The sequence below is a fragment of the Saccostrea echinata genome, unplaced genomic scaffold, assembly GCF_033153115.1.
Source record: "Saccostrea echinata isolate AGI-Se365-2 ecotype Australia unplaced genomic scaffold, CSIRO_AGI_Sech_v1 ptg000039l, whole genome shotgun sequence".
In the NCBI taxonomy this organism is placed as follows: Eukaryota; Metazoa; Mollusca; class Bivalvia; order Ostreida; family Ostreidae; genus Saccostrea; species Saccostrea echinata.
The window spans coordinates 522,501-536,266 of record NW_026889788.1 but is presented as its reverse complement, the minus strand read 5'-3'; the positions used below and the strand labels follow the sequence as shown (position 1 = coordinate 536,266).

Here is a 13,766-nt window from a genome sequence, read left to right as displayed (position 1 = left end):
CGGATGTTATAATTGACTTCCTTCAAAATAATAAACCTAATTTTAGCATGTACATCTGTATGTCCTATAATGCATGGGCATAACTGTAAAAAAAAAAATCCTGGACATAATAATGTGAATGTATGTTCATGTATTATTATTTGTGTGGGTTTTTTTTTTTTTCTTTATCAAGAATCTGACCACTTTCATACCATCTTTACTACTGCATTTGCAGGAAAGTACCGGTAATGAGTTTCTTGAAATGCTACATTTTGAATTCTACAAGTCTAGGGCCAGAAAAATTTAAGCGATGCTTACGTGTCTTTCTTCTATCTGTGTCTCATTCACTGTAATCATTTGTATTTCAAGAGCTACAACTCCTAAAGTTTTAATCCGATTTTAACAAAACTTGGTAAACAAGTAGGCATTCTATTCTAAGAAATAAAATTCTTTTATTCAGTTTTTGAATTCGATAAATTGTGTTGAGGATTTGAACATGTACTTGTAATAAAAGATGCAATTATATTTGAAACTATGTAAAACAAATAAATCAAATAATGATCCTTGGATATACATTTTTTTATGAATGCTGCTGTGGTTTTTAAAAATATAATTTTCTATAAAAATCTATCAAAACAGTTATTCTCATACTTGATAGCGATGAACGGTGTTACCATGTATAATTCTTCAATGTAATTTTTCTTCTGTCCCATAAATAATCTAAGATTTCTATTTATAATGGAAGATGAATTTGCTCATTAAAATGTTTTTTTTTCGTTTTGTAATGACAAAAATATACCAAAGGATGGAGATAAAAATAATATTCAAACAAGTTGAACATACCGGCAAATTTGACACAAATCATTGGTTCTTCTTATATTTATTGTTTTAAAAAATTTCAAAATGAAATTTTCACAGATTCAAGAAGACAATAGCACTAAGTGATGATTTTAATTAAAATTTAGATTGAATTTGACAGTTTTATTTTAATAGGAAAGGCAGGTAAAGGTCATTTTCTTTTTTCCTTGGCATTAAGAATCAAAATTTACTGTTGCCAATCATTTGTGAAGCACTGAGGCCCTGGTATGGCAGCTCATTGCTTTGGTTAAAGTTTTCAAATGTAGGTCAAACTTCAAGGTCAATGTCAACAATTCAACAAGATGTGTTTGTGAAACACTGATGCCCCCGTATGGCAACTTATAGCGAAGGTTAAACTTTCTCAAATGCAAATCAAATATGATGGTACCCAAAGTAAGATCTTGTACAGAGGAATATACCTGTGAAATATGAAAGCCCTAGCAGCAACCATTGAAAAGATATGGAGAAGGTTAAAGTTTTTCAAAATTAGGTCAACCTCCAATGCCACGGTCAAAGGGTCAAAGTTGTTGGTATCCAAAGGAAGGTCTTGTCACAAGGATTGCATATATGAAATATGAAAGCCCTAGAAGCAACTGTTCAAAAGAAATGGCCAAGGTTAAAGTTTTTTTTTTCAAAAGTAGGTCAAACTCCAAGGTCAAGGTCAAAGGGTCAAAGTTGTTGGTATCCAAAGGAAGGTCTTGTTACATGGATTACACATGTGAAGTATGAAAACCCTAGCATTAACCGTTCAAAAGTTATAGCCAATGTTAAAGTTTTTTTCAAAAGTAGGTCAAACTCCAAAGTGAACGTCAAAGGGTCAAAGTTGTTGGTATCCAAACGAAAGACTTGTCACAAGGATTACACATGTGAAGTATGAAAGACTTAGGACCAACCGTTCAAAAGTTATGGCCAAGGTTAAAGTTGGGAAAAATTTTGTAAAACTGGGTCAAACTCCAAGGTCAAGGTCAAAAGGTCAAAAATGATGGTACCCTAAGAAAGGTCTTGTCACAAGGAATACACATGTGAAATATGAAAGCCATAGCTTCAACCAATCAAAAGTAATGAGCAATGTTAAAGTTTTTGCAGACAGACAGACGGACGGACAGGGCAAAAACTATATACCCCCGAATCTTCGATACGGGGGAATAAAAATGTTGGTACAGAGTACGTACCCGAAGAAAGGATCTTGTCACAAGAAATATACATGTGAAATATGAAAGTCCTTGATTCAATCGTTCAGGAAATAGGTCCAAGTTAATGTTTCTCAAAAGTAAATCAAATTTCAATGCCAATGGCACTTTGAAATGTTGTAACCAAAAGAAACGTCTTATCACAGGAAATAAACATATGGAATATGAAAGCCCTATAACCAACCAATCAAAATTTATGGAAAAGGTTAAAGTTTAGTTCAAGCTTTTTTTTCAAAGGAAGATCAAACTCTAAGGTTAAGGTCATCAGTTCAAAAGCGTTAACATCCAAAGAAGGGTCTTGTCACAAGAAATACACTTATGAAATATGATAGCCCTAGCACCAACCGTTCAAAAGTTATGACCAAGGTTAAAGTTTAACATTTTGCGGATTAATATACAAACAGTCGGACAGACTAGAAAATATATGCCCCTGAGTGTTCGATTATGCGGGCATAATAAATTACGATGCAGGACGCCCTATTACTTAAAAGAACCTTGTGAAGAATCCAGCATTGTTGGCAATACTTTAGGCGAAACACTATAAAAAAAATATGTGGACAGTTTTATTTAATCAAATTTGTACATATAAAAGCAAATGCTGTGTAGCAACCAATATTGATAAAAAAAAAATCCAGTAATGATAAAATGTTGCATAAGTTAATGGATTTTCATTTTATAATAAAGAAATGGTAGCATTAATGATGCTCCATCGTAATAACTAATGATAAAACGTTCACTGAGATAACATTTTTCATTAGAGGTTAAAAATGTTGTAAACTAATGATAAAAAAAATTGACAAGGAAAATATACACAGTCTTATCCATATATGATTTTTAAAAATCCATGCATTAACGGATGATTTTGAAATTCGTAAATGATATAATTTGTTTAGCACGTCAATTTTTCGTCTCTATCGTTCATTTGTAGCTGTTAGGTTAGGATAGGTAGGGGTTTGTGGAAGGGGCAAATCACTGTTCTATTTATTATCATTAGCGGTGTATGTTTTGTGTGATGAATTGATGAACTAAGATTTTGATGCCTAACTTTGATACTGATCGTGGAAATACAGACAAAAAATGCAAACTGTATACTGGACATTGAGAGAGTTGATACTCATATTGGAAAACAAAAACTTTTGATTTATATTCGATAATCTTTCATTCGATAATGTTTTATATAGTATATAAATAACAAATCATAAAATCATCACATATAAATACAAGATTAAAAAGATATTGCATATAGATAGCAAGTTTTCGAAAATGAATATCAACTTATTAACGTATAAATCACAAGATTACATATCGCATATAAATCTCATGATTATTGAATATGAATCACCGAGTATTTGCATATACATGAAAATATCAAGTTTTTGAAATGAGTATCAATTTTTCACATATGTATCACAAGATTATCGCATATCTATCAGATTATTGAATATGAATCACAAGATTTTTCATATAGATAACACCTTTTCAATTACAATTTACAAGACTGCATATAAATCACATTTTTTTCAAATATTATTAACAAATACCGAATATTAATCACAAGATTTAGAATACGAAAAACAAGTTTTCGAATATGAATAACAAGTTTTTGAATATAAATTGTAAGTTGTCTCAAATATAACACAAGTTTTTGGTCTGTGCGTCTGCCTTTCTCCCAAAACTTTAACCTTGGCCATAACTTTTGAACAGTTGGTGCTAGGTTTTTTCATGTTTCATACGTATTGCTTATGAAAAGGCCTTTCTTAGGGTGTCAAAAATTTTGACATCCTGACCTTTTGAAAAACGTTAACTTTGGCCATATAGCTGCAAAATGGGGGGCATCAGTATTTCACAAACACATCTTGTTTTTATATCTGAGCTTTTTTTTCTTTCAATTGTCATTACCCAGTATACAGTTTTTATAGGGTTGATACTAAATTTTAATGTTTTTGTAACTCCTTCGTTTTCGCTGAACCATCAATACCTCAATACAGGTAAGAGAATGTTTTCCATGAGAACTTATGAAAAAAAAAATCAAAAAATTAACTGTTGGACTGATTTAATAAAAAAAAAAAGATGCATGTACAGCTAATGATTACTACAAGGCTGTTGTTATCAATCAAATGTATAATTCTGCATATTCAACATGATTTAAAATCTTTCTGAGGAGACATACTTATTCTTTGTTTTCTTTGTCAATAATTTTAAAGGATACATGTAACTTCAGATATAAAAACACACAGTAAAAATATCTTAACATTGAATAGATCATCATACTTTAGGTAAAATGGATTTTTACCTAGTTTAATAATTTTTATATACTACATGCCATATTTATTTGTTTTACATAAATAATATTGTGTAACATTAATTGCAACCATTTTTCGATGAAATATCCAAATGATAAAGTAAATACATTGTGGACTGTCATCCCAGGAAAACAAATTTTCTACTATTAACATTTTATAAGATGTTAACTAGCAATGCATTATATATACATTCTATTTTGGGATTTCCTCACAGCTTCTGTATCTCTCTGGTCCTCTTAATAAACTGATAGCTTATTCAATATAATATTTTTTTTTTAAAAAAGTAAAAAAAAAAAATGGCCTCAAAAAGATATTTAACTACTCTGTTCATCATAAAAATTACAAGTAATTCATTTCTATACCATCTCTAGCAACACTTCCAGACAGTGCTTTATAAAACCAAGTATTTCCTCTGGTCCATGGAAACTTCATGGAAAAAAGGGTCAACCTATGCATGATAATTTGCTGTTACTTCATATTCTTCCAGTATTTCAGATCTGCACCACAAACTTTGAGTCAAAGCTCACATTTTCTGCAGATTGTGTAGAGTTGTTCACCTGAACAAATTCTACCTTTCATAAAACTCTTGAGTTCATTATCAGATATCAAAAGTTTCAGCACAAATACTGTGACCATGTTCTTCATATTGTTCCCTGGTAACAGCCATTTTCTTATATTCCTCAGTGTTAGCCAGCAATCGCCCACCGTCCCATGCGTAAGTTACAGGGCTGCAAATAGAGGGAGTTTGTAATACAGCTTAAATGTTACCTACGCTTCATTGGTATGACAAAATTAAGATGAACAACCACCCCATTTTTTTTAAGACCAGCTATTAGTTAAATACATATATGAAATTTTGAAAATACAGTGAACATGATAAAATATCTCTTACCAATGCTTGCATTTGTTTTTGTTTTTGTTTTTTTTTTTTTTTTTGTTATTTTTTTTTATTTCTGGCTTTTGATTTTTTCTTGAAAAGGGGGATTCAAAAAAGTAAAATTGGAAATGCCTGTATAACTGTGTTTGTTCTATAATTTGGAAGTCATACATATTTCTACGCTTTATATATATAAAGAATGAAAAACTTACTTGCTTGGCATTTTAGTTGAGATATCATATTCTTCAGGAGCCATACTTCTTACATCAGCATAACTAACAAAACACAAATGTTAATAAAAGTTTGAATGGAAGGATTTATGCTAACTTAATCAAGACAGTGGATAAGATAGATAAAGGGGGCTAAGACTTTCAACTCATTTCCATATATCCATGGTATTCATTGGTATTCAAGATATTCATGCTTGAGATATTAAGGTTCCACTGTATTTTTCTTAATAAAAACTACATGATGCACGAAAACACGGTTTCATGCATTGAAAGATTTCCAAATGGCCGAATAAAAATTAAAAATCAAATGTACAAAATATATTCACTTCTTTGAGAATTTTTTTTTGTAAATATAACTGAAGAATTGGATTTAAGTTTTCTGCAGGTAGTGGAAAAAATACATGTATGTTACTTTTACTTAAAGGTGCTTGGACACAGATTTGAAGTTAATATTTTCTCAAATTTTCTGTATAATTTCATGACTTATATGTTGCCATAACATTTCATACTAAAATATAATAAAAATCTTATTTCATCTCAAAGTTATTAAAACTTCGAATTTCTGCATGCATTGGATTGACACATCCTTGCGCTTTCACATATTTTAATTTTATTCTTAATACTTAAGAAAAGTGGCAATTTTGTTGTGTATTAATGAAAAATATTAAAACTATAACCCAGAAAATTCAGAGTAGAAATGTTCGAAAGCAAAACCCACTCACAGTATTGTAAGTCCGTGCTCAGTGGTGTGTACAGAGTTTAACAATTGAACACACCCGTTGAATCGTAAACATTAACAATAACAGAGCTCGTGCCCTGTTTACAAAACCAGTTTACGTTTAACGGGTGTGTTCAATTTGTTAAACTCTGTACACATCACAGAGCACAGACTGACAATACTGGTGAGTTGGTTTTGCTTTCAAACATTTCTACTCTGAATTTTCTGGATTATACATGTAATATTTTTCATTAATACATAACAAAATCGCTTCTTTTCTTAAATATTAAGGATGAAGTTAAAATTTGTGTAAGTGCAAAGATGTGTTAATCAAACGCATCCTGGAATTCGTAGTTCCAATTATTTCCAGATAAAATAAGTTTTTAATTATATTTTCATGTGAAATGCTATTGCACTATGTAAGTCGTGATATTATACAGAAAATTTGAGAAAACATTAAAGGACTTATCGCATGATCTTTCAAAAATCGTAATTTTATGAAAAATATTATCTACAACCTTGTTTATTAAAATATTGAATAGAATAAACGTTGTTGAAAGCATATTTTAAGAGATATTAGGAGTTGAAATTCAAATATGGCAATATGCATATTTCAGTCGGATTTCGGCGAAATACTGCTCTGATGTCATAGGCGACAATTCAGTGATAGAGAGATGAGAATATGCACACTAATTACGGAGTTATCAACAACAAATGCAGCTTAATTACGAAAAATGCTGAAAAAATTAATGCCTAACGTGCTTCTCAATTACTATAGAAACATTAACTAGTTCTATGGCATAAGGCTTCTGAGAAATTTTCGTTTTTTATTCCAAACATTTAGAAACTGTAGCTTTGATTACGGCAATGTTTCGTGATCGGGAAATTATTTTTCAAGATCGCCATCCTTTAAAAAAAAACATATGAAGACTTGCATAAATTAATATTATGTTAAAAATAAAGAACAACAAAGTTATATAATGTTAAATTTGTGAATCAAATAAGTAAATACGTGTGATAAGATGACAAATCAAATCGTATTCTGATGGCGAGTTTCTTCGTCTTCGCCGCGTCTCCCTCGCTATCGTCGATGCTATTTAAATACAATGTAAACAGATTTTTCTGATTTTTTTTTGCTGCAATTCTAACATATAAGGTTGGATATTCAATATCATATCGATAAAATAAGCGATTTGGTCATCCACAACGCAGAAAATTCAGGTTGTATCGCATATATTTTCGTAAGATTAACATGGAGCTGATCAGCCATTGTCACCTTTGACGTCACGGGGTCACGTGATCGCTATCTAATTAACTTGGATTTTTAAATCAGGGGTTTTCATTTGAGTTAATAATTGATTAATTACCGTGATTTATCTGCAGTAAAAACACAAAATTTATAAACTGTGGTCATAAGGAACGTTTTATGCTTTTAATTTCAAATAATTTAGAAACATGCAACAAGTCCTTTAAGTTCAAATCTGTGTCTAAGCACCTTTAAGAATTTATTCTAATAATAAATGACTATAGTATTGCAAATGTACTTTTCTTGGTGAGAGTCATATTTTGGCAGCTTTCCTGCATCCTTTTTTGTGTGCTAATTGATAAATACCGCCAAATATGGATTTTATGTAAAGTTTTTGCATAAGGATAGCATTAATTCATGATTGCACCAAATAGAGCCTGTCCTATATTTGCACCAAGCTTTGAATACATAAAAATAAGTATAAGGCCAGTATTTGATATTAAAAGTTTTCCAAAGTACACTAGGTATGACACAGAGATTTAATAAAACAGAACTTCTACTTACAATCTCTCAGAAAATCCTGGTAGTAAACAATTCCCACCCGTCAATACGATGTTAGAGTACATATGAGGACGCATCTCTGAAAAATAAAGTAAATCAATTGAGGGAAAATCAACCAAAATTTCTCTGACATGTTTTGTTGTTTCTTTTACAAAGTACAAGTAAACTGAATATGAAAAAATTGCTATAAAATGCACATTGGAGTTTCATCTTTTAAACATTTGCTTCACTAGAATACTGTATATGATGCAAGCAGAGTGTATGATGATATGTTTTATATGATACACACAATAACTTTGCATATGTATTTTGATACAAACCAAATGAATTTGACACTCACATATATTTTTTCCTCTTAACAAGTAATGATTATCTTGATAATTCAAGAATTTAAAACCTCAGATTTTAAAAAAAATTCATATATTTTCAAAACTTTAGCCATTCAGAAAGATCCCCCTAAAACTTGTGGTAATTTGAGGTCTTTCAATACTACATGTATCTATTAGATCTTTGCTGACATGCTCTAGAAATGCATGACACTTTCAATTACTGTACATGTTGAAATTAATATTAATTTTCCAGAGAAAATTATTTCTTAAAAACAGACATATTACTCATAATTCCATCTTACATTACATTGTAAACAAGAGGCCCAAGGGCCTTAACGGTCACCTGAGTATAATACAACAATTTAGAAGTTAAATACACTGATAGATGAAGCTTTGTTGCCCTAAAGCAAGAGAAGTAGGAAGATCAGGATCAACAAAATAATTAGTCTAGTATTCAGTATCAACTCATAAATTAAGTTCTAATCTGTCCCCCACTTAACACTATCACCATGCAGACTATTAACAAACTATTAGTGCTTCTGTACTATTTTTATACCCATATTAAGATCTCTAGCATTGACTTCTCTTATATCTTTGAAGAACTTTTAATAAGATAAGTTATTTTTGTCTCATTTTTATTTATCTATTACTTACAGGTCTGCCTAATTATTAAAACTAAGAAAGTACTTTTTGAATTATACGATAAACATTCTTGCATAATTATCTTATTCTATTAACCTTTCAAATACATTATTTACAGTGATTAATTATCAAAAGTGAATCGAAAAGGGGAATAACTTCTCTCAGTAGAATACAAATTAATAGAGCCCTGCCCAGGACCAGAATGCTTAGACAAATGGTCCAGATGTTCAAAAATCTGGTAGAAATACGCTGACTTATATCATTTAAACTTTTACTCAGTTTGCTTCCGATATGCCCAGAAGCAGAGAAGAATTTCACAGGTACAATGCATTTTCACTACAGATTCAACAAAACCTTACCCTAACACCAGAACCCAAGACCAAAGGTCAAGAAATTTACAAATTGGGAAGAGTTACCCTCATCATCATAACTATGGACTTCAAAGAATTAACACTTTTCCACTATATTATCAAAAGCCCCCCCCCCTCCCCTCCTCGTTATGCCAGAACCCCTGACCCTAGGAACACAAGATTTAAAAATTCTGTTCGAAGCTCCCATTTTCATCATAGCTAAGCAATTTATTTATCAGCTCAACACTAAGGAGCAGACAGGATTGATTAATGATTAATCAATAGAATTAATGCATTTTTACTATATAATCAATAGAGCCCCCCTCCCCCCCCCCCCCCCCCCCCCTCCTCAAGAACCCCAAAAACTGAGGCCATATATTTAAAAATTTTGGACGAGGCATCCTTGCCTATCATAATCATGCATTTAGTTTGTTTAAATAATCTCCAGTACCAAGAAGAAGATTTTCATAGAATCAATGCATTTTCACTATATAATCAATAGAGCCCCGCCCTAACACCAGAACCCCTGACCCTGGGGCCATGAAATTCACAATTTTTAAAAAGGCATCCTTATGCATCATAATCATGCACTTAGTTTGTTTAAAAATTCTCCAGTAGCAGAGAAGATTTTCAAAGAATTAATGCATTTTCACAATATAATCAATAGAGCCCCGCCCTAACACCAGAACCCCTGACCCAGGGGCCATGAAATTCACAATTTTTGAAAAGGCATCCTTATGCATCATAACAAGGCACTTAGTTTGTTTAAATAATACCCAGGAGCAGAGAAGAAGATTTTCAAAGAATTAATGCATTTTCACAATATAATCAATAGAGCCCCGTCCTAACACCAGAACCCCTGACCCAGGGGCCATGACTTTCAAAATTCTGGAAGGGGCCCACCTCCTCCTCATAACTATGTACTTAGTTTATCACCTTAATGCCCAGGAGCAGAGGAGAAGATTTTCAAAGAATTAATGCATTTTCATTATATTGTCAATAGAGCCCCGCCCTTACACCAGAACCCCTGACCCAGGGGCTATGAAATTCACAATTTTGGAAGAGGCACTTTTGCTCATCATAACTATGTACTTAGTTACCTTATTTAACACACACGGGCAGAGAAGAAGATTTTCAAAGAATTAATGCATTTTCACTATATAATTTATACAGCCCAGCCCTAACACCAGAACCCCTGACCCTGGGGCCATGAGATTCACAATTTTGGAAGAGGCTCTCTTGCTCATCATAACTATGTACTTAGTTACTTAATTTAATACCCAGGAGCAGAGAAGATTTTCAAAGAATTAATGCATTTTCACTAGATAGTCGATAGAGCCCCGCCCTAACACCAGAACCCCTGACCCTGGGGCAGGGGTGTGCAATTAGCATCGCCCGACGCCCGGGGCTACCATTTTTTGGGGTCGGGCTAGTGGTTTTCAGCATGCAGGTAGCCCCATGGGCTAGTAAAAATTAAAAAATACCAATGTAATATTTGAAAATCACTACCGGTATTTTCACTCGTTTTTTGCTATTAAATTCCCAACCAATGAAAAGTTTCCAGACAGCATGCTCCATTCATTTTTATTTTCTATCATAATAATTAATTTATACATGATTCAATATTACTAGTGAGAATTAAACTTTAATTTTAATAAAAATGACCTTAAAACCTTGACCTTTTTAACAGTTATCTTTTTTTCAATATTAGTTGTTAACCCCCCCCCCTCCCCCCTTTACATTTGGGCTAGTAACTTTTTACTTGGGGCTAGTAACTTTATTGCTGCCACTAGCCCGTGGGCTAGTACTTGATTTTTTTAATTGCACACCCCTGCTGGGGCCATGAAATTCACAATTCTTGAAAAGGCACTTTTGCTCATCATAACTATGTAATTAGTTACTTTATTTAATACCCAGGAGCAGAGAAGAAGATTTTCAAAGAATTAATGCATTTTCACTATATAATCAATAGAGCCCCACCCTAACACCAGAACCCCTGACCCCGGGGCAATGAATTTCACAATTTTGGAAGAGGCACTCTTGCTCATCATAACTATGTACTTAGTTACTTTATTTAATACCCAGGAGCAGAGAAGAAGATTTTCAAAGAATTAATGCATTTTCACTATATAATCAATAGAGCCCCACCCTAACACCAGAACCCCTGACCCCGGGGCCATGAATTTCACAATTTTGGAAGAGGCACTCTTGCTCATCATAACTATGTACTTAGTTACTTTATTTAATACCCAGGAGCAGAGAAGAAGATTTTCAAAGAATAAATGCATTTTCACTATATAATCAATAGAGCCCTGCCCTAACACCAGAACCCCTGACCCTGGGGCCATGAATTTCACAATTTTGGAAGAGGCACTCTTGCTCTTCATAACTATGTACTTAGTTACCTTATTTAATACCCAGGAGCAGAGAAGAAGATTTTCAAAGAAATAATGCACTTTCACTATATGATCTATATAGCCCCACCCTGGGGCCAGAACCCCTGATCCTGGGGCCATGAATTTCACAATTTTGGTAGAGGGCTCAATGCTTATTACAATAATGCCAACAGTTTGACTGCTTGATGTCCAGGAGTAAAGAAAAAGATTTTTAAAGATTGCATTATTTTTGGTGGTTTTAGCCCCACCCCTCAGGCCCCAGGGGGGCAGGGATCATGAAATTCACAATTTTTGTTCCTCTTCACCCATAGATGCTATATGCCAAATTTGGTTGAAATTGGTTAAGCGGTTTCAGAGAAGAAGCTAAAAATGTTCAAATGTTAACGCACGACGCACGCCATTTTAAGGATACTGTAGATTCCTAAATACACGCGAGGAATAAATTATCGCGTAATTACGCGAGAAGCACCACTCGCGAAATAAAATTACTCGCTTTTATTTTTATGGTGCTTTAATGTATGTAAAATCTCTAGATCAATCACCGATTCGCGAATTATTGTTCCCGCGATTTGACGCCCTTGGGCCATTTTGCGATATTAAGTACTCGCGTAAAATAAGGAATTTACAGTACTGTATACAGAGAAATAAAGGAAACAAATCTGACTTGTATTGGCAAACATGCACTATGAACCTAATATGGAAGAAATTTTATGGAAGCATTTCAGAGTTATCGTGGAATATAGCTGACCTTCAGGCAGAGTGCTGACGGCATACACTAAGGCCTCAGCCACGCCCATTTCCTGCACCCCCACATCTGACGGGTGAAAGATTAGCTCTGGTATGGCAAACCTTTCATTGTTCATACGAATTATCTACAAAGGACAAAATAAATCATCTTACAGGTTGTGCAGACATACAGCAATTTCCAAGTCTTTCCAGTTTCAAAACTTGGAAATTTGGGTACCTACAAGGGGTAATCAAAAAGTTTGTAGACTAGCGCCATAAAATTATAACCGCTTTAGGTACGTCAGTGAATTTTAACACAATTAGTTAGCATTATCTTTTCCATCTATAGAATAAACTATAAATCATGTTTTATTTTTTAATAAATTGTTAATGTTTTTTTAAGCAATGGTATGTCCAGGCGGCGCAACCTCGAACATGACGTTTTTTTCTTCCTGAGTGTAAATGAGAAAAACTCTTTGATATGAACATTTATCATCCCAAAATCCCGTTAATTCAGACATGTGGTATGACACCTTTGGGTGTCTTATACTGAGCTAATTGTATGTTTGGTTGTGACCCTTTGTTTCCAAAGCTTAAGTCAATAGGAAACTTGGTTGCTGCGTGCCAAAGGTCATATAATATGTCAATAATGTAAAATTTTAGAAATGTAAATGAATGATCATGTAGCCATAGTACCCTCTGTACCCTGGTTACATTCAGAATCCAGATAATATAATAATAAAAGTAGAATTCGTATTATTAAGTAACCACTGTACCCACTGTAACCAGGTCACGTTAACAGTCCTTCAGAAATTTTCTACTTTCATTTTTCAAAGGTTTTATACTGTAACCTTTTTGTAACCTCATAGCTAAAGGATAAATAGGGGATGTACCCTGAGGTACAAAAGTATGACCTCAAAACACCGTACCAATTTCTTGCCATATATGGATGGGTGAACAAGGCGTGCAGAATGCCTATAGCTTCAGATATTAACAAGAGGCCCAGGGGCCACATCGCTCACCTGAGCACTATGGCTAGGAAAAAGCAGAAATCAGTTCAGTCTTGAAAGGTTGAAAAGTTTAAATAAACAAGAGGCCCAGGGGCCACATCGCTCACCTGAGCACTATGGCTAGGAAAAAGCAGAAATCAGTTCAGTCTAGAAAGGTTATATAAAGTTTAAATAAAAAAGTGGTTCGGGGGGGGGGGGGGGGGGGGGGGGGTGATGAATTGAACAAATTTGAATCTACATTATCTGAGGATGCTTCCACGTAAATATGACCAATCATGGCTTTGCTGTTCTTGAGTAGAAGATTTTTAAAGATTTAACCTATGTATTCCTATGTAAAACTTTGATCGCCCA

At 33.3% G+C, this 13,766-nt stretch overlaps 1 protein-coding gene across 1 annotated transcript in view; it reads right to left on the bottom strand.

The window, feature by feature from the left end:
* Window positions 1–3,960: 3,960 nt before the first annotated feature.
* Window positions 3,961–13,766, bottom strand: part of LOC133200416 (actin-related protein 6-like) — a 29,666-nt gene continuing 19,860 nt past the window's right edge. The window contains exons 9-12 of the mRNA XM_061336221.1: window positions 12,428–12,551; window positions 7,966–8,041; window positions 5,420–5,482; window positions 3,961–5,058 (exon numbers count right to left, since the gene is read on the bottom strand). Coding sequence (XP_061192205.1) covers window positions 4,929–5,058; window positions 5,420–5,482; window positions 7,966–8,041; window positions 12,428–12,551 — 393 coding nt within the window. The 3' untranslated portion in view covers window positions 3,961–4,928. The remainder of the gene's footprint in view (window positions 5,059–5,419; window positions 5,483–7,965; window positions 8,042–12,427; window positions 12,552–13,766) is intronic.